The sequence below is a fragment of the Fukomys damarensis genome, unplaced genomic scaffold (assembly GCF_012274545.1).
Source record: "Fukomys damarensis isolate Sample0158 unplaced genomic scaffold, DMR_v1.0_HiC HiC_scaffold_5, whole genome shotgun sequence".
NCBI classification, from domain to species: Eukaryota; Metazoa; Chordata; class Mammalia; order Rodentia; family Bathyergidae; genus Fukomys; species Fukomys damarensis.
Genome location: NW_022900917.1, coordinates 48843530 through 48870634, shown reverse-complemented (window position 1 = coordinate 48870634; position 27105 = coordinate 48843530). Strand labels below are relative to the sequence as shown.

General features: G+C 35.6%; 1 protein-coding gene across 1 annotated transcript in view; it reads right to left on the bottom strand.

The window, feature by feature from the left end:
• The window catches only part of Asph (aspartate beta-hydroxylase), a 208466-nt gene that overhangs the window by 137077 nt on the left and 44284 nt on the right, over nucleotides 1-27105 (bottom strand). Inside the window, exons 7-12 of the mRNA XM_010640510.3 lie at nucleotides 25267-25299; nucleotides 24292-24348; nucleotides 23790-23837; nucleotides 23309-23341; nucleotides 15335-15370; nucleotides 10849-10893 (exon numbers count right to left, since the gene is read on the bottom strand). Of these exons, the coding sequence (XP_010638812.2) occupies nucleotides 10849-10893; nucleotides 15335-15370; nucleotides 23309-23341; nucleotides 23790-23837; nucleotides 24292-24348; nucleotides 25267-25299 (252 nt within the window). The remainder of the gene's footprint in view (nucleotides 1-10848; nucleotides 10894-15334; nucleotides 15371-23308; nucleotides 23342-23789; nucleotides 23838-24291; nucleotides 24349-25266; nucleotides 25300-27105) is intronic.

Sequence of the window (27105 nt, the reverse complement as noted above, 5' to 3'; positions counted from 1 at the left end):
GTATGTAACCCTCCACATCCTTCAGTCCCACTGAGCTAATGCAACTTGAAAAAATTAATCACATGATTCAAGTTTCTAAAGTGACTAGATAGAACAAGTGGGTGCTGTTCACAAAGAAAGTTTAGGGCTTCTCACAGATTTTCCCACTCCTGAGGGTAAAGGGGGACAAAGGAGGAATGGTTTGAACTGGTCACATTCCAAACAGAAGTGGAAGATACTGATCCTATGGCACAGGCCCTGGACCTTGGTTGGATATACTCTCAGAAACAAGGGACTCTTTCTCCATTCTCCCACACAGTACCTAGGAAAGGGTGAGAATAGCCCAGATTACTCCAGACCTGGGACAAAAGCTCTCTCTTGTTCTCATTATTGTGTATCCCCTTCTGTCCCTCACTGCACATCAACAGGCTGAGTTCTGAGACTCATGTATGGATATAAAAGAAAAAGAAATGCACAGTAGACATTTTATGTGTGTAAAGTCTGAGGCCTAGGTTGAACTCTCCTTGAAACACAAGAGAGGAGATGCAAGTTGTCTCTCCCTCGGGGCTGTCGGCTAGCATGCCAACACCAGTGTCAAAGAGTCAACTACAGCTGGAGTCTGATGAGAGAAAATACACATTTGGGTGTGATCTGTAAATTATGAGAATCTGATAAAACTTTCCCCCACCCCTGGGTCGCATGCTTGCTTGTTTCTATGTGCAAATCTAATAAAGGTGAGGAATACCACCAGTTGGGGGCTCTTTTGTCCACTAGAGGCAAGTCTCCCCTTCCAAATTATCTTTGATTCTTTTTTATTTAATCCTAGTTCATCGCTTGAGTCAGGATAAACTCGTAAGAGTGGTTCCTACAATTTCAGCCTTTTTTGGTTTTTAGTGCTTAACTTTAGCTTAGGCAAAGGACTTTTCTACAAAATCTAGCTTAACTCACTGCATCCTGCACAGCTAATAAAGCAGTATTATATTCTCGGTACCTGGATTTCACTGTGCTGAAGAAAACGACTTGTTGAGCTCTCAGTGGGTGCACTGTTCTAAGCAATTAATGCATATTATTCCACTTAATCTTCTCATGAGCTATATAGGCAGTAATAATTGTATGGATAAGGAAACTGAGGCAGAGTAGCTAAGGATTTTCACCAGGGTTACAGAACAAAAAGGACTAATTTCATAGGCCAAAATCCTTATCAATGTTACTGTAATTGGTGTATCATAGCAAGGAGCAGTCCATTAAGGGAGCTAAATGCTCACTCTATCCCTGACAATAGTAAAAGTACAAATTCACTTGTAACTCGTATTTAATGTTTACTTATATCCAAAAAGGAAAAAAGCTATGTTTTTTCTACACTAACATAACTCATTTTTTCCCCTTTCAACAATATTTTATCAGAGCAAGGAAAACCTTAATAAAGACTGGGATCTTGATCTTTTAAAAAGTCTCATGCTTCAGTTGTAGAGAATAATTACGTCATTTTTAGGAAAAGGGATGGACCTGGAGATCATCATGTTAAGTGAAATCAACAAGACTTATGACAAGTATTGGATGTTTTCTCTCATATGTGGAATATTAAAAAATAAGTGACAGGAAGTAGAGGAGAGATTATTAAAAGATAAGACAAAAATCAGAGGAGGAAGGAAAAGTGAGAGGGAGATGGAAAAAACAGGCCAGGCCTGGTGGCACATGCCTGTAATCCCAGCACTTAGGAGGCAGGATTGCCCTGAGTTCAGGGCGAGCCTGAACTATATAGTGAGACCCTGTCTCAAAAACAAAACAGCAAAAAAAACCCCTGTCAAGCTATCATTAAAAAGTGTTGCTTTTCTGGATTTAGATACAGTGTTCTTACAAAGTTCCAGGCAATGTGCTCATCTGCCTACAGAGCTTTCTTACTGACCCAGCACAGCTGAAAGCTAATTTGCAGCTAGGCTTATCGGCCCTTCTCAGTGCCTTATCGTGAGCACCTATTATTCTCAAGAGCAAGCCTGCCTCTGTTTCTTCCCTAAACACCTACCTTGCACACTTTCCAGGCCACATCCTCTATCTGTCTGCTAGCATTTCCTTATCACAGCCCTTAGTACCACCATAGACTACTAACCAGTTTCTTAACTGGTCTTCGGTACACTGTGTGCCTCTCTCCCATGGTTTCTACCTTCCACGTGCTGCCTGGAATACAGGAATACTCCACAGGCTGTCAGGAGTTTCCGCCTCTTCAATTTTCAACTTACTTCTCTGAAAGCTGGGATAACATCCAGCTGCTGAGAAAAAAATTAACTCCTAACATATATGAAATATCACCAGAGTAGGTACATCAATCAAAGGAGGTCTACTTATATAAAACCTATATTTTTCTGGATGCTTAAGAGGTAAAAACAACTCTTTCTAGAATCCATGGAGTTTGTTTCTTATTTGTCTAGTTCTTTTCTATACAGAGAATAAAGATTAGAAAAGGGAGAGAAGAGAAATCATACACTTTTCTGCCCCTTGTCCACATACTCATGATGAAGTTATTATCCTTATAACAGGACAGTCACGGAAGGTGAGGACTGATGAGGATGGGAATTCTCACTAAGGAATAATCTATACTTCTAGGCATGGAACCAATACCTAAGGAAGATGGACGCAAGGCCTATTTCATTCTTTTCCTGTTCCCTGGCAATGCAGCATAATAGTATATGCTAAGTAAGCATTATTTCCGAAAAATAGGTAATCAAAAGGGCTGAAGGCATTCCTTTGTGATTTTAGTTGCCAAAATGCTACAGTCTTCTAAAATGCTAGTCTGTATAAAATGGGCTGATTTTATTATATAACAAAATTAAAAATAATGTATTTCAAAATAATGACACTATAGAGAAGGATATTTCTGCATTTTATTGCACGCAAATAATATTAAACACATGACATTTACATTATTCTTAGAAAATACATTGCAAATTGCCTAACATGGCACATATTTGGAAAGACACAACTCATTACTTAGATGTTTGGAATTAAAAAGTATTTGCAATTGATCACAGCATAATGAACCCTCAATTTCAAGTTCTAGAGATAATTATACAAAAATCCAGTAAAAGTCATTCATCAGTTCTGTATCACCTTAAATTTCTCTGAAAAAATATGGCTTTATAAAAAGTAGTATCCTATAATTCACAATAGGAGGAGCTTAATTATGAGTCTCAACTCTATACCACCAATATCACAGCTTTAGAAAATTATTGCTTTTATTACTAATTTATTTCAGGTGTTCGCTACACATTGACTCAGCATGCAGAACTTAATGCTAAAAATATAGACTCTCCTTAATTTTTACCCTAAAAGCAGAAAAAGGTTACCTTATCTTAAAAATAAAAAGGGTAACATAATGAAGATGTATCCCTGACCCATACATGAATCCTTTTCTTATGTCTATTCTTATAGCATATGATTATTTCAAAATGATGTTGCAGCTGTCTTCTTTTCTAAGGAGTATTTTCATTGCAGCAACCATTTCTGAGCCAAAAATAAAATCACATTAAAAATACAAGAAAAACTTCAGTGTAGAAAGGAAAAGGTTCATCCCTGTGAAATAGCAGCAGACATTGGTCTTAGTGAGTGCTTTTCATATATCCTAAATAAGCTAACTAGAGTCATTATTCTTTATCTAGTGAGAGAACTGCACAGTATCCAGTGCTGTGAGGACATTGTTTAATTAGCCAAAAGAAGAAAAAAATCTTTATGCTATGCAATAGTAATTTATATAGATTTTCTATTTTTAAAAAATAAATACTGAACAGACTACAGCTAAATATATATATGATTAATCTCAGGTGTCAAAAACATTTTTGTCTAAAATACTTCTTCAGGCTGTTCTTTTTCCTTATGTCCTAACAACAAATGTTAACATTCTCTCTCATTTTGAAAATAAATTAGTGATAATTTAAAACTTTCCTTGAAACACTACATTTTTCTAGTAAAAGCTACAAAAATCTCAAAATTTGTATTATACCTTGAATATGCAAAGCTGATATAGAAATTTTTGATGAGTATCAGTAATGATATATACACCTCAATGTTCATAGCTAACGATGACCTCTATTAGTATTTTTTAAGAGTGCTAATGCAAAGTGCACTTAATGGCTCTCAAATCACGTTAAATGCAGCATTTACACAAGTCAGCCTGACATAGATAGTATTAATTACTGATACTATATTGTTCAAACCTTGCCAAGACAATTGCTGCTACATCATTAATATAATCATCTGAAAGAATATACATAAATGCAGGTCAGACTAAAGCTGTGTTTCAAAAGAACAAAAGAAAATAAAAAAGAAAAACAATAATCTACTCATGCTATCAGGAAAGGACATGCAGGAATGTAACATTACATGTAGCTTCTGTTTCTTAAAAAAAAATGAAAAAATACACTAAAATGCCAGTGGACTATAATTCATCAAAACAAACATCTTTAGTGTTCCTTCCCAAAGATCTTGATCTGCTCATAATTACTTTACAAGATCTATCACAGCCATCTTTTGGAGCGTACGGTTAGGCTGGTCCTCCTGTAGTAGTAGGGACAGTCTTTTTGAAGCTTTAAGTATCTGCAAAAATAAGGGGAAATCTAAATTAAAGGACCAACCAAACAAAGACTGTGAAAGTGCTTCATGTTCATTCTACTTTTTAAAAACCCAACAGATATAAATCCTTGTTTGTTTTTGTTTGCTTATTTTTAAGGACATGTAATAGAATAACCAGAAGTCTCTAGGGATTATTTGCAAACCTGCTGATGAAAATCTGAGGTCCTTTTTAACATTTGAGAATTACTACTGAATTGAAGAATCTCAAACTTTTGAGAAACAGAAGCATTACATTTCTTTTTCCCACCAATGTTTTCATTATTGAAAATAAACAAATGGAAATCTAGCATTGTGTTTGACAAATAAAGACAGAAGAGATTGTCCAGAGCACTGTAAGATGTATTTAAAAATATTAGATTAATGATTCTCCTTCGAAGTTTAATCTTTAATGAAAAAAGTATTATAAAAGTAAAATTAATTCCTACCAAACTTTTTATTTATCAGTATTTTTATACTGAACTTTAGTATCTAGCTTATTTTATTCTTAGTGTTGCATTTATGTTACAATACCAGATTATTAAAAAGCTGGTATGGATAAAGACCCAGATAAATGTTTATGTAATTTCTAAAGCTGGACTGCTGCTATGATTAAATTTGTGCCCCAGAAATTTGTGTTGAAAATTTAATCAAAAGTCTTATATTAATGATATTTGGAGGTGGGCTCTTTTGGAGGTATTAGAATCACATGCGGTCCTAAGTTCAGGCCTCCATGACAGCATTTGGGGCATTATAAGAAGAGTTGGCGAGGTCGAAGCTAGCATGCTTGCTCACCAAGTGTCGCCCTCTGCAATGTTATTTGTGCAGGGAGAAGGCTCACACCAGGTACCAAAAAGATGCTGTACCACCACTCTTAGACTTCTTAGTCACCAGAACCATGAGTTAAATAAACATTCATTCTTTATAAATTAAGTTACTCTTTTAAGTTATTTTTAAGGTATTTTAAGACAAGTTATGATATTTCCTCTCTTCCCTCTTTTCTTTCTACCTACCTATATATACAGGCAGCCAAAAGTTTTATAAGCAATAATGTTTTTTATGTTAATGTAGAGGAAGCAGATATATATCTATATTTATATATTCAACAGAAATGAGGGTTTATATACACTAAAAGACATGTTCAAAAACAGCATATTTCATCATAGCAGCTAATAACAAAATAAAATGATGCAGTATATTTATAGAAAATAGTAATGAATAAGACCAAATTACTACACTTTACAAGGCAAATGAAACTCACAAATAAAATGCTGAGCAATAAATATATGTAACTGGTCACAAAATCGGGGCAAGGGAATTCCAGTTACATAGTAACGATAAATTTAGAAGCAGACAAAGGAGTCTAGATAAGACCAGTAGTTGTCTTTGGAAGGGGGAAGTGTCACTGAGGGGCGTGCTTTAGGAGCACTACACATTTTCTACAGCTTGAGTGGAGTAGTGATAGGAGGATGTGTACATAAATGCAAAAAATGACATTTAAGCTCTTCCTAGTGTGTAAATTATACCTCACTAGAAAAAAATTATTTAACTGAGTTTGACTTTAGTTTCTCTTAAGTCCTGTAAAGATACAAGATCCCAAAGATGAATTAAATTGTATTATACACATTGTATTATACACATATAATACACAAATGTATTATATACATTAAAATGTACCAATAAACAATATTTTTAAAGTACAATGATAAGTATTCATAAAAAAGCAAATAAACTGAAAGTTCAGTTGCAAGTTTAACAATATAAATATAAACTCCAATTTAAAGACTCCACTCAGAAGTTATTCACAGGGTGTAAATAACACCTCTAAGACCAGGCCTGGTTTCTCTTCTGCTGTCCTCTGTCCCTCCTGCATTCTGCACTTCCATTAAGGTTCCACTATCCCCTTTCAAGGGCTTGAGACAGAAATCCAGGAATCATCCTTAACTCCTCTCCCATCAAATTATTTCCATCTCCAACTACACTGACAAAGACGCCTCCTTCCCATTCACTCTACCAGTCAAGCTCCCACCATTTCTGGCTTAGATTAACACAGTGGCTCCTTATTTGTCTCTACCTCCTTTTCCAAATCAGGATTTGATCATGTGACTTCTCTGCTTGGAATTTCTAGTAGCTTCCCATTACTTTAAAGCTTAGATCTAAACTCTCATATATGATAGAAAGACACTGAGATGACTGCCTACTTTCCCTCACTGTCTTCTTACATTCATATTTTGGTTTCTGCTCAGTAAGCACTTGCTCCACACCCATTCCTATAACTTAAACCAGCGGCTCAAAACTCAGATAAAAGTAGCACAGTGTCATGAAGAAAGCCTTTTCTCATTCTGTACCACTCTTTCTAAGGCTGGGTGAATTAGCCCTCCCACTGAGAACTGCCTTGTGTACCACTTTGAGAAACTGATGCCATCACATTTGTTTTACTCCACTGTACAGGCTCCAAGCAAGGACTACATTATTGATTATGTAGTTTCTTTGGTCAATGCAGAGTCTATACCACAGTATTTGTTCAACATATGCTTCTTGGATAAGTTAAAGATTAATAATAACATTCATATAAAGCCCTTGATAACCAATACTTCTATTGTGGCTTATATTTACATGTTCCCACAAAACCTCATGTACTCATAGGTGGGGCTTTTGGGAGGTGGGTGGATCATGCATGTGTAATACTAGATTATGGATGAAATAACTAGATTAATCCACTGACTGGTTTAGCATAGTTCTGGGTGTGCATAATGGGGAGGCTAACAAGGGTATGGCTAGCACCAACCAATAGGCTCGTGGCCTGAATGGAATAAAAAAGAAAGGACAACTCACTGCTGGCTGCTTTTTGTCTGCCACACCATAGATTGTTTCTCCTCTGCCATGCTTCCTTGCCTTGGCACCAGCTCACTAGTACTGAGATATCTCCAAATATGAGCTAAAATAAAAAGTTCCTCTTTGAACTTGTAGTTGTTGGGTATTTCATCCCAGAAATGAGAGTAGCTAAGACAAGATCCTATAAAGATGAAGTCAATTGCCACTGACTCCAACCTCCAGTGCTGCCAGCCTAAAGCTAAGTTTTTGACATGAATGATCAGTGTTTAAAAATGCTGTGTGTGAGAAAGGCCTGAATAGGAGTTCTGGATGGATGCAATGAAGGAAAATTATTACTCCTGCTAATCACTCCAGAACTGCAAATGTTATCTCCAATTTCAGAACCAGGAAACAGAATCACCCAGAAATCATGATGCTCGGATGTCTCTGTTCCAAATAAAAATAAAATATAAAATTAACCTTTTAATTATTCTTTTTTGGCATAGTAAGACAAAGTATCTAATTAAATCCACCTAGTCAGAAGGCCGTAAGTATTACTTTGAAGAAAATTTTATTCTAATGAACTGTGTAAATAATTTTGCCACGTATATTTGTTATCATATTGCTAGGAATAAACCATATGACTTCAAGCAAAAATATGTTTGTGGAGAAAGATAACAATTTATTACAAGGAATTCCAAAATTAATTTTAAAAATTAGGTATTTCAAAGTGATTAACTTTTAACATCAGAATGACCAATTCTTAGGATTGACCTTCTACATTCTCAACAACAATCTATCCACAAGGCATTTATAAATATAAGAGATACAAAATTTAAATTACTGGACAGCTTACTTTTCTACTAAAAATCATAAATTAATCTTCCAGAATCCTAAGTGATGAACTCATGTAGATTAAGAGAAAGATTCCAAAGAATATGACATGAATCACTTTATCACACCAAAACAATTCTCAAAACTTATCAGCTCTTCATCCTTCACTTATTTAAACTACTGTATGTGTTAGTGGCCAAGACTGTGAATTCTCAATCCAGAACACAAGGATCAAAAGCCCACTTGCACTCATCAGCTCTGTGACTTATGAGGCTTACAATGGTTTCCTTGTTGTGCCTCATTGTTTTCATCTGTAAAATAGAGATAATAGCATGCCTACCTCTTAGAGAACTGGAAATATTAAAGATTAAGCCCATGAAATGTGCTTAGAACCATTGCTGGCCATCACTGTCTCCTACCATGTGACTGTTTACAATTGTGATAATGCCCCCATAGGATTAGAATACAGTATTGGTATGAACTTTAGAGTAAGATAGTATAACCTAGTCTTTGAATGATCAGGGAAGACCAAATTAATAAATTCAGTCTAAGAGCCAGGAAAAAGTGACCTAATATCCAGAATTCTGCAAATTTTCAATTTGAGTTTTCCACAGAATCAAAACAGCTTAATAACTGAAAAGTAGTGAGGAGACAGGTCCAACAGTGGGTGTTCCTGTAATTAGTTATATAAATAAACACTAATGAGCAGTCAATTGACTGCACAAAAGTATCACTAATATACACCTATGAATATTATTTTGCATAATAGCAAAAACTATAATATGAAGCAATACTAACAATAAGAGTAAAACAGTATTAAGTAAGCCAAGTGCAATTTTTAAAAAATGACTACTATTGACTATTAGCCTTACATTCTCTTTTGGTAATGTCAAATTACAACTATGCAGCAGCTCAAACAATTTTTACAACATCACATTATAGGTTACAACTTTCTGATCAGAACTTTCAGAATTTAGCTTCTCTTGATCTACCTCCTAGATCAAGCTCATTAATTATTAAACAACAATAGCCATAGCAACCATTTCCTAGAACTTTATTATATGTCAGATATTATGCACATTACTCAAACATTCATTTTTATGTGCTTTGGTTGTGGTTGTTAACTGTCTCATCTTATTCCAATATTCTAACTACTTGGTGTTTTATATTTATAGTCCAAAGAAATTCACAGGATCAGTTTTCAGAACACTGAAATATAAGTATAGCTATTTATGGTTAAAACTATTATCTCATATCTTTAAACTGGCTATATCAATATTAGAAATATAAACCCTAACTACAAAAAGATTGATGCTGTACAAACTCCTTTCCAGAAATTCTTAAAATAATTATCTTTAAAGGAATAGTATAGTATTCAAAATACTAATTCTATAACCTTTTCTCCTTCTTCAAACAGAACAGGGTACTCTGTCAAGCATAACTCTACAACAGAGAAAAAACTAGTAAAATCATGGACATAGCTATCAACTTTACTTGACCTGCCCATCATTTTAAAATACAAAATATAAGTTGTTCCATAATTATCACATAAATTTCTCAATTTTTTTTCCCATTCACATTGTGATACCAATAATGTAGGTCTAGTATTTGTGCAAATTATTATACATGTACAAGGTATGACAAGTATCAAAACCTAAACATCGCATTCATAAAGTAAGTGAAGACATCTGAAGCACAACTACAACTATTCTTTCATTATTTTATTCTTTTTTTAATCAGGAAATTTAGTATTCAATTAATTTTGGCAGGTACCAAAACTCATTAATGTATATCACAGCTACAAAATTCACAGCAAGCACAATGTGAAAAATATGAACAAAAACTGAATCATTACATATGACACAAAAAGAAAAAAGAAAACTAAAACAGAAATGAGAAGCGATATGCTTGAGGAAGAGATAGGATATAAAAGAGCATTCCTCCCCACGGGAAGAAGAGGAATGTATGCTCCAGTTTCTGCTCACAAGTATAGTCTATATCATTTGCAATTGGAAGTACAGGTCTTGATGGACAGCTATTCCCATTCTTTAAATTCACTGGTGGCAAGAGGAATAAGAAGGGACACAGGGAAGAGTAGAAAGATGGGATTCAAGTAGTAGGCTGAAAGAAAAGACCACCATGTACTAGCAAGCCCTAGGCAGCCTGGGCCTCAACATGCCATCAAGGCCAGGGATGGGCAAGAAAAGGAACAAATGACACAAAATTCAGCTTTCACCAGAGGCAATTCTGACTCACTATCTGTATTGAATGGCCTGACAATTAAAATCAAACAAACCAAAAACAAAAACATTACTACTACTACTACTACTACTACTACTACTACTACTACTACTCTCACCCGTAATGGCCAAATCACATGATACTTTGATTACCCCAGTTTCAGCATAACATATATGTACTAAGCTGAATTGAATATGTATTTTCAATTATTTTGGTTCAGTTGCTCAGCATAGGTTTTTTAAAAATTTGGGTACTGTCAGTCTTTTTCTCTCAGGATGTTTACCCTTCATAGATTTATGTCATAATGTTAGTATTAATATCAACAGCACTGTAAAACTGAGCAAAAACAGAAACTAGAATAAATCTAATAAAATTCCATACCTGGTGGTATTTCCTGGTGTTCTTCCACAGGGGTAGCATTTACTTCTAAATAAAAAAGTCACAATCCATTAAATGTTATTGGACAGAGTTGAAAATGCATATTAATAATACTGCATTAGTTACAGTGATCATTTTTACAGACTTAAAATATTCAATTTCAAGGGCCGGGGATTTAGTTCAGTGGCGCTGCACCTGCCTTGCAAGAGCAAGGTTCTGAGTTCAATTCCCGGTACAAAAAAATTCAACTGCAATGATCATGAAAACATCACATTTTCACATCATCCCAACAAAGAAAAAAAATAGCTATAAGTGAGCAAAATGCTATATATTTCTCAAGTGCTTTGTACAACAGTTTTTATATTATCTTTCTGACCTATTGCTTGGCACATGAGATATGAACTAAAACCTAGATTTTTGCCACAGTCTTACATCAAACTTGATAACCGAACTGAGGACAGACACATAAAGCATCTTGTTTCATCATTAAAGAATTTTTTATTGAAAAGTTTTTGGAAAGAGAGCTGTTGGGAGTGCAGGGGATCAAACCAAGGGCCTGTACACGCTAATAAGCAGGCATTTTACCAGTAAGCCACATCCTGCAAATAATTCTTGAAAAGTTTTTGGCTCATAACTAACTTTAATAGCAATTAGACAATGTAAATAAATTAATTTCAAGTTGAATCTTAAAATCAAATACCATTCTTATCATTTTTGAAAAATAACCTGCAAGCTAAACTCCTTTTCTGTACTAAGGATTGATCCCAGGTCCTGTCACACCCATGTGCTCTGCTAGTGAGCCAGATACACTCCTAGTCCCTAGTGACCGGTCAGTAATGTGGATGTGAACTTTACTATCTTGTCTTTTTTCCTTGGCTGCTTCAACCCAATTACAGCTACAGACTGCAAGCATTCACTACCCAATGTTATAAAGATGAATTTATTTCATTTGATCTATGAAATTATATCACATATTAATGTCTTAAAAACCTACCAACCCTTTAATATGTCAATCTGAAGAAGATTGTTTCAGCTTCCCTTTTGGTCCTTACCAGTTATAATATGCTTTGGTCAAAAGCAAGTCTTTCTAGTAGTTTTTCTAACACTCAAAATATTTATGAAGCTCTTAAAATCATTTTTTTCTTACTTCAATTTGCTAATTATAAAAATGTTACATGCTCAAAACAAAATATTTGGAAATATTTTACATAAAAGGAAACTTTAATAACCAAAAATATTTCTAACAACTGTTAATGTATTACACTTCCTGTTATTTTCTTCACTGATATTATACTAAAAAAGCTATTAGCATCCCAAGTTAAAATTTCATCTAATTTTATTCTCAAAAAATACACATCATAAAAAACTCTATAACTTTTGATTTATGATTTATTTATATCATTTTATATTATTTTAAACATAAAATAGCAAATTAGTTATAGCAACACAACCTGAAAGCATTACCTATTTAATTTATATAGCCTGCTTCTTCTTACCCCAGAACTTTGTGAATCCACTTCACTCAGTGTGGCTTTGTCTCTCACCAATTACTCCAATGGCTTCTGAGAAGACCAACAAATTCTCAGTGTTGCCAAATGTGACAGAGAATTCCCAGCCTCGAGAGTCAGGGCCAATCAGCCATATACAATTTATTTCCTCTTTTCCTTCTGACATATTTTCCTCCTGACTCACTGGTTGTTCAGTGTCCGTTAAATTTTATAATGTCAAAGGTCCTTAGCACTCAGTCTTGGGACACCCTCCCCATTCTTTTACTTACTTTCAAATTGACCACACTGGTTCCCATGGATTTATTACCACCTCCAAGATGATGGTTTACAAACATTCATATCCATCTCAGATCTTGCCCAATCAGTTGAGACTGGTGTAACTCCATACTTGATATCTCCACTTGGATATCTCACATAATTTTCAAACTTACAAGTGCCTACTGTGGAGCTTTTGATTTTTCTCCCCTAATTTAGTTTTCTCTACATTCTAGTTTTCTTCTTCTCAATAAATGACTCCATCATCAAGGAATCACTCAAACCAAACACTATTTTATTCCCTCTCTTTGCTTCACAACAGTCTATGGTCATACCACCCCGAATGCACCCATCTTTGTTTCACACCAGCAAAAAAAAAATCCATCAATTTTAATTGTATAGCATTCAATAATAGAGCACTTGTGGAGCATGTGCAAGGCTCTGGGTTTGAAGAAAAAGAAAAAAAAAGCCACATAAAATAAATCTCAAGTTCAACACTCTGCCTTCCATTCTCAAACCATGATCTCATTCTGGGATACCACAGTCTCGTCCTTAATAGGGTCATTCCCTCATCCATTCTTGTTCTATCCAATCCATTCTATAGTATTTAGGGGTAGAAGCAATTCTTCAAAACATAAGTCTGATTATGTTATACTTTAAGTATTCCCATTAGCTCTTATTACATCTAGAATGAAGTTCAAATTCCTTTGAAGGCCCAAACTAATCTTCCCCTCTTTATAACTTAAGACAATTTGTTTTATTTTTCTATTATCTACAACTGAAAATAGCCTTTCTGACGCAGATACACAATATCTGCGTAAGTATATAAGTGCTATAGTGAGATACAGATTTTTTCACAGATAGCCCTAATGTTTGGTGAAAAATGGATTTGAAAAAGGAAGAAGATCAGCTAGCAGGCTACTGTCATTATCTAGGAAGATGAGGGTCCAAATGGACTACTAGTATAAGAGCTACATAGAAAAAAATGGATCAGAGAAGCATTACAGGAGTCTATTAACAGGACCTGGGTTTACTTAGACACTGGGAGAAGAGAATTCAATAGTGGCTCCCATGTTTCTGGTTTGGGAATCCAAAGATCTACTGATGCAACCTGCCAAGCCAAGTGAGGGAAGAGGAAGCCAGCTGGTGTGAATCCAGCTTGGTTCTCTCAGGTACTGCAAGAGCCCATCACAGAAGCTACAGGTTAGGCTGAAGGTACACAGCCCAGAGCCCCACAGTCTATCAGAGCGAACTCCCTCAATAGTCTGTTGGCTTCTCAAAACACCAGAAAATTTCAGGAAAAAATATATCTTTATCTAATTCAGGAAAGATGGGATCAAATTGTAAATGATGACACTGGTTGTTTTACATAAAACATTGGCAGGGGAGGTTACATGAAGTTCTTCCTGGAGATTTGGGTTTCTATTTTTTAAATTCTTTCTCTCTCTCTCTCTCTCTCTCTCTTTTTTGTACCGAGGATTGAACTCAGGACCTTTAGCATGCAAGGCAGGCATGACACCATTGAGCTATATCCCCAGCACCTCCATTTTCTAATTCTTACTAAAACAAAATATAGACTCTGTGATATTTTTCAGAAAATTAATATTGCTTATAGAGTAGTGAATAATGGGAGAAAACCTCAACTCCATGCACCCCTGCTATCTCGAAATAAATCCTGCTGAAACAGTGAGCCATAACACCTATGCAGGGGTCCTCCCACAGCTAGGCTGACAAGGAAGGCACACTTAAGTCTTCCCCATTCTCTTCACATCTATCTCCCACCTTTCCCATTAATTATAGTATTATCCAGTCTGCCACACAAAGCTCAGACAAAGCAGCTAATAACATTTAGCTGGAACATAGCTCAACGGTATAGCTCTTGTGTTCAATCCTCAACATAGAAAAAAAGGTAGCATTAAATATGAAAACTAACAACTAGCTACTCAACAGTGAATCTTGGAATTTGCTATGAGCAAAGTTCTCTCTGTTTCATGCTTTGGGTGGCCGGCTGCTACTGTGAAAGGACACCACTCCAGGGCCCAGGGCTGGAGCTGGCTGTCACTGTGCACATGAACCAGGGGCGTCCTGACTTCACCTGACCTCATCTGATCTCAGTTGTTTAGCTTCTCATTTGCAAATCAGAACAAGGATCTTTGTCTTGTCTCCTTCACATCTACTGTGAGGAGCACCTGACATATAACACAAGTGAATTTTGTAAGCTTTTATGAGCTACGTGAACCTAAGCTGAGTGAAGTCTCACTACTTAATACAATATATATAACTATTTTTATTTTTCAGAAACCATCCCCTCATTTTCCAAAAAAGAGGGAATCCATCCCCCAGCTGAATAACAACATAAAAAACCTCACTTTTAAGCCATCTCTGCCAACAGCTAACCCGTTCTCACCAGATCACTTTCCTTAAGTGATCATGTACTCCTGTTCAAGGCAACCCTCTGTGCCCTTATCAGTTATTTGTATTGCTTTTACCATCATCCTTATACTGCTTATAATCTTTAATTACTTTACTCATCTGTCTGGTCACTGGAATGCCAGCCCTAATAGAAAGAGGGATTCCATCTCATTCACTTGTACTCCTAGCTCCCGAGAGAACACTGTATAGCTAAGAAATAGGAAGTGTTCAATATATGCTGAGTAAACATACCTTTAATATGAAAACTATTTCTATAAAACTATTGTATAACTATTTCTATAAAATGAACTTACCTTCTGAAATTAAATTTGAATCTTCTATAGCATTATCTGAAAACAAACAAACACATATTAACTCAGATCCCTTGAGCAACTAATAGCCACTCAGATATGTAAATGCGGCTTTTTTTAGATTGGGTCCTTTCATGGATGGATTCATGAATATTTATATCAATTTTAATCTCTAAATTACACTCAAAGAGTGCATCAAATATTATCCCTAATGAAATAAAACTTGTACTATCAATTATGGAGTAAACACAATAATTGTTTTATTTTATTTGCAGGTCCTACATACAGATTCAACTAACCAAGGATTTTTAATATTTGGAGAAAAAACTGCATCATTACCGAAAATGTAGGGACTTTTTTTCTTGTCCTTATTCTGTAAACAATACTATATAACTACTGACAGAGCATTTACATTTCACTAGCAAAATAAGTAATGTAGACATGATTTAAAGTACATGGGAGCTATGCACAGGCCTCAAGTTCCTTCTATAAAATGGTGTAGTATTTTCTTGTTATCTGTGGGACATGCTGGAACCAATCTCATTGCAGATGCCATGGACAATTATATTGAAATAACCAATTGATTTCTCAGTGACTTAAAAATATCTTCTATTTCCCATTTTAACTATTCATTTACCCACAAGTTATAAAAGCTTTAATATATGAAGTAAAGGGTTGATTTATAAGTACGATCTGTTTACAGAAAAGAAAAAAAAATGCACATGAAATTTCTATGGGATTATTTTCTGAAGGTTCATATACTATAAAGCAAACAGAAAAAATAATCCTTTAACACTGCATAACTTCCATAATACCAGTAATTGAAAAAACTCATTTCAGATGTCAGGCTTTGTCTTATTTATAAATATTTGAACATCCAGGGTTGGTAACTGCAAAATGCAGACTACACAATAAGGAGGGGGAAAAGTCTAAATAACTCCTTGAAATAGGCCTGGCTTCAAATTCCAGACAGGCCTCCCTTCCACCAATGAACCTGTGAGGAAGGGAGCTGTGGAGCTGCGTGAAGCCATCTGTGTGGGCCCCAATCTCACCCAGGCCTCCAGACTACCAGCAAACCGGTGAAGTCAGGAGTTGTGTGAAGACATTGGCACAAGCCCCTTCCCCAACCAGGCCTCCCTGCCACTAATGGACCAGTGAGGATCGGAGCTCCACACCTGCTTTCAGCAAACCAACTCAAACCAACCCCCACCCCACCAACTCCCACCCCACTCTGCACCTCTGGCCTGCAGGCTATGCCTGCTCTTCATCTATAATGCAGAGGAACAGGGGGTCTTAAAGGTCATTTCCCTGAGCTAGAGCAGAAGTGAATAATAGTAAGAGGGACTTACTCCTAAGTCCCAATCCCAAAGAGTAAACTTACTGTACTGATCGGTTTATTCATTATAAATATATTTTGGAATAGTCTTCGATTTCATTTTATTTCAGTTAAAAGTGATAGATTAATACCTACCACAATTGTCATTTTCTAAGCTGTGTTTGATTCTATTGTTGTTGCTGATTGCAGTACTTGGGCTAGTGTTGTGATTGATCTAATCAGTTATCTTTCGTGGTATAATGAAAATGAGATTGCCCCAGAGTTATTAGAGACTCAAATCCTAAAGATCAGCTATATCTGGAAGACATCTCTCAGAAGCAATCATTCCTTAAAGGTTCTAAATACAAGCATCAAAAATATCCACAATAAGTAATATTGAAGCATCAACCCAGGAATTAAACCAAGAACTCTACCAACAACAATAGAAATGAAAAGAGATTTAAACAAGACACAGTCGTCCAGCTTACCAAAGGCAAATTCTGGGGGAAATGAAATGGAAAAGTCTGATAATCAACAGCCTGGACAATCTAAACTGATAGCACAGGAAGTTAAAAAAAAAAAAAAACAGGTGAACGAGGCTGTAGAGCTATTTAAAACAGAAATAATTTCCCAGAAAAAAGACATGATTATAAACTCTAGAAGAGAAACAGATAAAAAAAAAAATAGATGAGATCAGGACCATGATGAAAGCCCAACATTAAGAAATGGAATCCATGAAACAGATTCAAACTGATATCCAGGAGATTAAAACCTTATTAAAAGTACACATAGCAGACTAACCCAATCTGAAGACAGACTATCAGATATATAAGACAGGATGTTGGTCAGTGACCATGAAAAGAGATCTCTTAAAAATAGTAAGGGACCATGAGAAATCAATCCAACAGATCCTAGATGATGCAAGAATAATAATATAAGCTTACAAGGAGTCCAAGAAAAAGCAGGAGAAAGCAAAAATGACATAAAAAAAACTGCTCACAGAATAGTAGAAAACTTCCCAAACAGAGAAAAAAACTTGATATACAGATAAGTGAGGCATACAGGACTCCAACTAGTTATGATAAAAAAAAAATCTATACCTAGACATATAAAAATCAAAATTCCAGAAACCCAACAGAAGTAAAAAATACTACAAGCAGTTAGAGAAAAGAAACAAATTACATGCAAAAAAAGGCCATCAGAATCATAACAGACTTTTCAACACAAAGCCTCAAGTCAAGGAGAGCCTGAAGTGAGGTATTTCAAGCTTTAAAATAAAACAACCTCCAACCTAAGTTGATGTACTCTGCAAAACTATCTTTCAAAATTGATGGAGATGTTTTCATGACAAAGAACACCTGAGAAACGTCATGAATACCAAACCAATACTCCAAACAATTTTTTAAAATATCCTAGAAAAGAACAATGAAGGACAAAACTCCATAAAGCCCAACAGGGCAAATCTAATAGGCAAGAATTTAAAGGGAGAAGGAGAAAAATAAAAACCCAACAACAGGAAAATAACAGGACAATGATAAGTCAATACATATCAGTTATAAATATCAATGTCAATGGCCTCAATTCACCAATCAAAAGAAACAGACTGCCAGAATGGATAAAGTAGCAAAATCAAACAATATGCTATAACAAATCCTCAGTAGAATGGGAACTAGCACAAAGAATCAACAATTGCAATATCATCTTCTTAAAAGGTTTCTGCACTGTCAGAGAAAACACAAGCAGAGCTAAGAGACAACCAACAATGTGGGAAAAATTTTTTTCCAGCTGTTCCTCAAAGAGCTACTATCCAGAATATATAAAGAACTTTAAAAAAATCAGAACCCCCAAATACAAAGACCCAATTCAAAAATGGACATCTGAAATAAACAGACATTTCTCAGATAAGAAAGTAAAAACAGCAAATAAATTATGAAAAAAATGTACAAAATCACTGGTTAGCCAAAGATGCAGAAGAAAACAACACTGAGATTCCACCTCACCTCAGAAACAATGGCTGCTATCAAGAAATCAACCAATGAAAAATGAGGGCAGGGTTGTGGGGAGGTAGGAACCTTTTGTTGGTGGGAGTGCTGACTGGTACAACCATTGTGGAAATCAATATGGAGATACCTCAAACAACTAGGATTAGAAGTCCAATTTGACCCAGCTATCTCTCTGCGGGGTATCTTTCCAAAAGAATTAAAAGAATCATGCCACAGAAATATATGCTCACCCATGTATAGCGGCACAGTTTGTATTAGCTAAAATTTGGAAACAGCCCAATTGCCCATCAACTGAAGACTGGATAAAGATGTGGAGTTTTTTTTTTTTTTTTTTTAATAAAATGAGTACAACTCAGCCATAAAGAATGAAAAACTAGAGATATTTATAGCTAAATGGATGCACATTGAGGCTATACACTTAAGTGAAATTAATAGGACACATGTGTAAATATCAAATAGTTTCTCTGGTGTGTAAAGCTAAAAGTCTAAATAAGGATCAAAATGTATAATTGATATTGTGTAATAGGAAGAAAAGGTCTAAAAAAGTAGAGGAAGTGGGGGTGGTAGGGGAAAGGGAAAAGGGAAAAGAAAAACTATTTAAAAAGAAAAAACATGGAAACAATGTCTTTGTAAACAGAGAAGGGTGGAGGGGTGAAGGAAAAGCTGGGCACTGGGGAAAAATAAGAATCAAGATAAGTCTTCTAAAAGTACAAGATCCCTGTGATGAATGTAACTGTATTGTATACATAAATAATACCAATAAACTTAATAAAGATTAAAAAAAAATCCAGACTGGCCACTGCTTGGCCAGAAATGGTAAAATCATGTGTCCTATACAGTGAGGAAAATAAGCTCCTCCCCCAATCACTTATTTGAAGTATCCAATAATATCTTTATTCTCAAGTGACACCAAATTTCCTTTTCAATTTTTCTTCATGTTTGAAGTTGAAGTTTTGAGTCAAGCAATGCTCACCCCTTCTAATCACCTTGATCTCAGTTTTTAAGCAGGCAGATTCCCTACTCTGTTGAGGGAACAATTCGGTATTTAACCTGGGGGCAAATAGCCCACTGTTAGCCTCTGGGAAGGGGTTGGCAGGCTCTTAATTTACCATGGTAACCAGGGCCCTATGCCCAGTTCTGCTCTCTTCTGCTGGCAAAGGGCTTGGAGCAGCTCTGCTCCAGTGCCAAGAGCTGCTCTGCCCTGCTGCAAAGCAAGCTCCTCTTTGCAAACCCTCTCCTGTGCCCAGGGGCTGGCAGCTTCCTCAATATTGTATTTTCCAGAACACCTCCAATTTTCTGATACACTAAGGGCACACATTCTTATTTTCCCCAAATGTTTATGAAATTATTACTTTTCATTCATTTAGTAAAGAACAATTTTTGAGCACTTACGTTTTAGATATTCTCAGAATTGGGGTTAAATCACTTTGTTGTTCTGATGGCATTGGGAGGATGGAGAAGCAGGGAATGTGTGTTCACCCCCTCACCCTAGGCAGAATCAGTATTTAAATACTGACCTCAAAATACAAAAGCAGCCCTATTTTGGGCTTTTTTTCTCTTTACCCTTCTTCCTTCATTTGACAATTTAATTTTTTCCAAGAGTCACTATCTTTTCACTTTCATTTCTCCTCTCCTCACTTCACCTCCTCTAACTATCCCGTCTGTGCCCCCCGCCCCTGCAAGAGCACATCCCTGAAAAGGCTCTTGCTGGGCAGGCCAGGGAGCATTTCATTAAGTTTGATGTATATTTTCCAGCCCTGCCTTGCTGCATATCTTAGCAATATGCTTTCTTCCCAAACAAGTTTCCACTATATAGTCTTTCATCTCTCATTCTCAACCTTCTTTATCATTTCATACTTTCCTCAATGGGTGTTAGATGAGACCTTCCTTTAAAGCTATGCCTCCTTTACCTTATCCTTAAAGGATCCCAGAGCTTGATTTAAAACCCTTAAAACATGAGCTGGAGTTCTCTTCTGAGAGAATTATACCATCAAACAGATTATCTGATCTTTTCTCTTAGATGTCTCAGAGCAAAGTCATTATCACATACATGGATCTGTACTCCAGCCCCTGTTCCTGTCTTCCAGTGAAAAAGCGCTGCCAGGCAACAAGCCAAAAGAGGTCACAGTTCCCGGCATACTGCTCTCTTTCTCTAGTGACACCTATATATCAAATCCTGTCATTTTTACCTCCTATTCATTTCTCAGCTTTGGCCATTCCCCTCCACTTTTGCTGCCACCACCCTGGTTTAAATTACTATCATCTCTGTCCACTCTGTCCGGAGAAACAGTTCTTGTCAAGGTCACCCAGGAGGTCTCTCTGGTACTAGACCTCAGTCATGTTTTCAGTGCTTGTTGCATATGGCCCAAAGCAGCACAAGATCCCAAAGAACATGGCCTCTATGAAACTCATGTCCTTCAGCTTTCCCTTTCATATAGATCGGATAAGGATGACATCAATTACCTATCTCCTCATACTTACTTTTGTCTCTCTTGTCTATTTCATACATGTCTGAACTATCAGTCTTTTCAAAATATAGATCTGATTTTGCAGTGCACCTGTGTGGCACCTTTAGGTGAACATAAATTCTTTGACTTCACACACAGGTATTGTTTGGTACTTGACCACCTGGCCATCTCAGCTACACAGCTCTCATTCTCATACATTCATACCAGAGACTTCCCAACAGTCCAGCTACCTTTCACCTCACCTTGCCAGCTGCTTTCACCTTCAGCTGTCTCAGCCAAAAACTAGGTAAGGCCTCTTTACCCTATGACATCAGTTATAGACGATGCTGGTCCTCACTAGCATTTACCACAACTACGATGGAATCTATGGTGAAATTTCTACTTTCTATCTCCCAGCTAAAATATAAGATCCAGAACAAGGGCCATGTGCTCCTGCACTAGAGCTGCTGCAGCATTCTAGGTTTGCGATACAGGATAATAAATATGTAGTATATGACCAGATAAATCAATTAAGACAGTTAAAACTGCAACTTCACTTCCCAAGTTCGAGGTTTTCCAACATATTCGTGATATGAAAAGCTGGTATCTGTCAACAGTGCTATCAAACCATGTGCTTTTTGGTTTGTGAAATGGAGATTTTAATACAGAATATTGCATATTCCAATCTTCCACTGAAATAAGAGTTTTTTTCTCATCCATTTAATAGCTTCAATTATATGCCAATTACTTGTTTTCCATAATTTGGTTCCTGAATTTCCACACAGTTATATTTTTTGTACATAGTGAATACTCTTCTGATTAGATCTATTGTGTTGGAAAGAGTTTATGTTCTATATCAAGATGACTTATAGCATCCTACCAAATCTTGATGCCCCCCTTGATCATACTCATTACCTTTGAACATTTTAAAGTGCATTTACTATGATACTCTGCCTATGAAAATATATTTTACAACAACATTTTAGTATGTTACTTTATTTTACACTTCCTACAAGTTTGATTTTAAATTTCTCTAGATCTAGCATGTAAAATGCATTCCAAACATATTTTAATATTTTTTAAAACATGAAAGAGGTAGAAATAAGAAAAATATCTCAAATCCCACCTCTATATACAAGTTTTTATTTCTAAATTTCTATTTTCTCCTCCAAATTCAAGACTGAAAAAATTTAGAGCCAGTCTCATTGGTCAACTTCTTTAACTTGTTATAAAAAGGATATTGCCTACAGATCATACAAAATTCTTAAAATCTATACTTCATTCGTCCACTATGGGTCTTGATAGGGTCTTAAATCTTAAACACTTACTTACATATTAGCACATCAAGTCTACACACAGGAAAGTCGAACTTTTTTCAACTGTGACTCGCCAGCTAACATGAAACTACAAATTCTTTGAAATAGAGACCCTATGTAACTCATATTTGAATTATGAGTCCTAAATGCACCTAGATCATAGAAAGCCCTGTAGAGTCAATTAACCATTATGCATTTCTTTTTCCTTTATACACAAAGTTATATTAAGTTGACTTCCTTCTTTTGACACAGTAATTTTTAAAGACACTGGCAATAAAAAAGATGCATCATTAGCTCTATCATTTCTTGGTTATACAAACTTGGGCAAATTATTTACCTTCTGAAAATCTTATTTCCCTCAGCCAGGAGGCAGGGAAAATATAATCTAGTTTATGGGGTTCAATAAAATAGTACATGAAATGCTTGGAAGACAAGAGCAGTAACAAGTGCTTAAATTAGAATAGGGCTGATCCTGCCAAATACTTGACAGAACTATTTCTTCCACGATGCTGTTGAGCCTGAAACCAAATTTTTCCTAACATGACAAATCAGTCACCTCTGAGAGGGGGATTAATTTGTAGAAACAATTAGACTAAAGTATATTCTTGTGAATATCTTAAAAAAGAGAAGACTATAAAATAATGAGATCTTTTTATCAAACAATTTGTAATTGCCCAAGACAACTTGTGAAAAGTTTAAGAAATTATTTAGACAAGAGCACAACCACTAGTGTAGTTAAACAATCTCCCCCAATGAATTCTCTGTAGACTATCATTTATTTGGATGTTTTAAGTTATAGTTTTTATAACTTAAAACATAATTCTCAATAGTTTATAGTCATACTACAGGTGTATTTAAAACAATACATAGTTTAAGCTTAAGAAGCATTTCCACACCTTGTTCATCATAGTCGTGGTATGTTACATCATCTGGGAAGGAAGGAAAAAAGGGAGGAAGGAAGGAGGGAGACAGAGGCAAAATATGTATTAATAAGTCATTAAAACAACTTAGCCTTTAAAAAAATCCCTTGCTCTAAAATATAGATTTCTTTTCCTTTAAAATCAATGTCTGTGCTGTTACAAATAAATGCTTCACCGAACAGCAACAGAAGGAAAGGATAGGTAAATTATATTCATAACAATTCCTCAGAGCAAGATATACAAAACTAACATAAGGATTCAACATCCTGCTATGGTGGTGTCGGTAGGTGAGTGAAATATGAATGCTTGCTAGACTTTTAATAAACAAATGTTACAAAAAATCTTGTGAAAATCACAGCTCTATTTCTTTGAAAGAAAAATCACCATGTAAACATAATAATGCAACTGAAAAACCTAAAGTAATATTTAAAATCCCCTGAAAGTATTTATCTGATACCTGCTTCCTGATGCAATCTTTCCTCATCTATTAGTGGTTCACTGGAATCTGAAATGAAAAATATTCACATTTGCCAACATGAAAAACTAAACACTTATAATTACCAGATTCCATTCTAAAAGACTCACAGTCAAATTCTCCCCTATAACATCTTGTAAGACAGAAGCTATTAACATTTAATAAAGTTTAAAACTGAGCAAGGTTTTAGAATTTGCTAAGTTGTAAAGATGGGATAAAGTAAAGCTAGGATTTTCACCCATCCCAAGACTAACAGACTACAATGTCTCTTCAATGTCTATGTACAAAGACCAAAATCCAATGGTGATCACAGAAATGCGTTTCGCTTTCTCTACATTTCCTCAAATAATATTAAACTACATTCAGAAATTTCTGTAAATATCTACAGAATAAAGAATTATTAAAATGTTATGAACAGCCCCTAAATGGCCTTGGCCACTGTCTCAAAACAGGAACACAAATCACTGGTTTTATATTCACAAACCTGAGTTTTCTTGGTCATACATTATCTCTTCCATATCCTGATGATGGTCTTGTGAAACTATAAATTAGGAAATAATTAGAAAATTTAAAATATGTCTCAAATAAGGGTTGACATTAGAAAATAAAAAATGCACAATTCCTGGTAATGATAGGAATGTAAAATCAAAACATGACAATAAATCATGTTCATTCATGGAACCAGTAGGTATTAACTGCATGTAATAATAAACACAAAGATGAATTAGATGGTTCTCATCATAAGGATTTATACTCTAATCACAGAATAGTAGAGCTGTATTTTCACTTAGCAGAACAGATTCAAGTACAGTTGGCAAATAAAATGAAAGACAGGCAGAAACCCAAAGACAGTTGTACAGAAGAGTGGTCCTCCCACCCATGCAGAAGCACCTGTCACAGTGGAGTCTGGGAAAGCACACACTTAGCCTACACCCAAACTCGATGCCTGAATCCTCTACAAGGCATTTCTCCCAGACTAGAAAACAGTTCTGTTTATAGACAGACAGTGTTAAAGCATTCAGGTAGGAAGGCCAGTGAACAACACTACGAGTTGCTCAAGCACCACTGAAAGGAGCTTTGTCCACCTCCAAGGTGGTCATGATTTTAGGAGAATGTGACATGTGACAAAACACAATTCTGACTCTTCACTGACTTTTTAATTTACAGTACAAAGCATGCAATTCCACTGCACCTTTGACCTAGTAATCCTACTACGAGGGATTCATCCACAGGAAACAGACTTCAAAACAAAAACTGCATTCACAAAGATCCACTTATATGAAAATATATAACATTATTAACTATATACATATGTGATATATTAATTTTAAAATATCAATAGGTAGATTTGTATACTGATCATAATTTACACACACACACACACACACACACACACATAATAATGCAGTTAAAGGAAAAGATTTATTCTAATTAAGAAAGAATAGTATTAAGGCCTCACCTGTCTCTTCCACATGGTAAGTATCTTCAGTATCTAAAAAAAAATATTCGATTGATATCACTATTTTAATGAATTGGTTCGTATATATTCCGCATATGTCTATTTTGAATCTATGAGTATTGGTTTATACTAAAATCAAATTATTAAAAAATGAAGATACCTGCTTAACATTAGAACTATATTCAACGTCCTCACAAGGCTGACAAACACAATACCCTGGACTAAAGAGAGACTGATTTATACAGAGTGACACAGACATAAAGCCTGGACCCAGGGAAAGTGCTAATTCCTGGTCCACTTCATATTCCACTGTGGTGCTCCATGTTCTAGCCCCATCCTACCAGTTTCTGGAGCAAAGTACCTCATCTACAAATGGGACACAAAGGAAGAATGGAGGAAAATTTGTTTGGAAGATAAGCAGAAAAATGTGTGGGTAACTTAACCCACATACACCAAAAAGCAAAGTAGTCACCACATGAACCTTGCCAAGCTTGTATTTAAGAGATATACAGGTGTAAATATTTTTAGTTTCTGAAGATTTCCAACAAAATTGAAGTTTCTAGATTCAAACTCAACCTATGTCTCAACTGATGCTTAAACCAGAAACAAAGATTTCTCCATCAACTTATAAACTTCTTAGTTTCTGTTTGTTTGGGCTTTTTAACTGAAATTTGTTGGCTAAGCAGCATCTACACACAAAATTCTAAGTGACTGTCAATCTTGCTGAGGAATCTGGCTTAAGGCAGGAGAGAAGGATACCAAGAGAATATGGAAATCACTTTAGCAGCCCCCTTATTCACAAATTAGAAACAAATCAAGACTTGAAGGGCTAATATTCTAAACACCTAATTTCAGTGTATAAGGCAACTAAAATTATATACATTCTTTAAAGTGTTTTTACAAAAATTTGCGTAATATACAATTATGTATACCATCCATACAACTACAAGGTCAATTATATCACTATTAGTATGGAACAGTGCATTTCTGGCTCTAAATGACAGATATAGATAAGAGCTTTTAGATGTATACACACACTCAGTTATGAGCTGCCTGCTTTCTAAAGTAATTTCCCAGTATACTAGGTGTGGTGAGAAGTAGGCACACTTTACTTTTCTATTACTTTTGAGTTTTAAAAAAAGTTCTTATTTTCATCTGCATCTCTCTAATGACCAGTGATGTGGAACATTTTTTCAAATATTTTCTTGCTGCTTTTACTTCTTTGTCTGAGAAATGTCTATTCATTTCGGATGCCCATTTTTGAATCGGGTCTTTATATTTGGGGGGACTGATTGTTTTGAGTTCTTTATATATCCTTGATAATAGTCCTTTGTCTGAGGAACAGCTGGTAAAATTTTTTTCCCACATTGTAGATTATCTCTTAGTTCTGCTGATGGTTTCTTTTGAAGTACAGAAGCTTTTTAGTAAGATGAGATCCCAGTTGTTGATTCTATCTGCTAGTTCCCGTGCTACTGAGGATTTGTTCCTAAAGTCTTTTCCTATACCAATGTCTTCCAAAGCTCTGCCTAACTTACCTTCCAGCAAGTTTAATGTTTCTAGTTTAATATTTAGATCTTTAATCCATTTGGATTTTAATTTAGTGCATGGCGAAAGATAAGGGTCTCATTTTAATCTGTGGCAGGTTGACATCCAGTTTTTCCAACACCATTTATTAAAGAGGCTATCTTTCCTCCACTGAGGATGGTCAGCTCCTTTGTCAAAGATGAGGTAGCTGAGTACATCTGCATTTGTTTTTGTGTCTTCCAGTCTGTTCCACTGATCCTCAGGCCTATTTCTTTGCCAGTACCGTGCTGTTTTTATCACAGTGGCTTTGTAGTA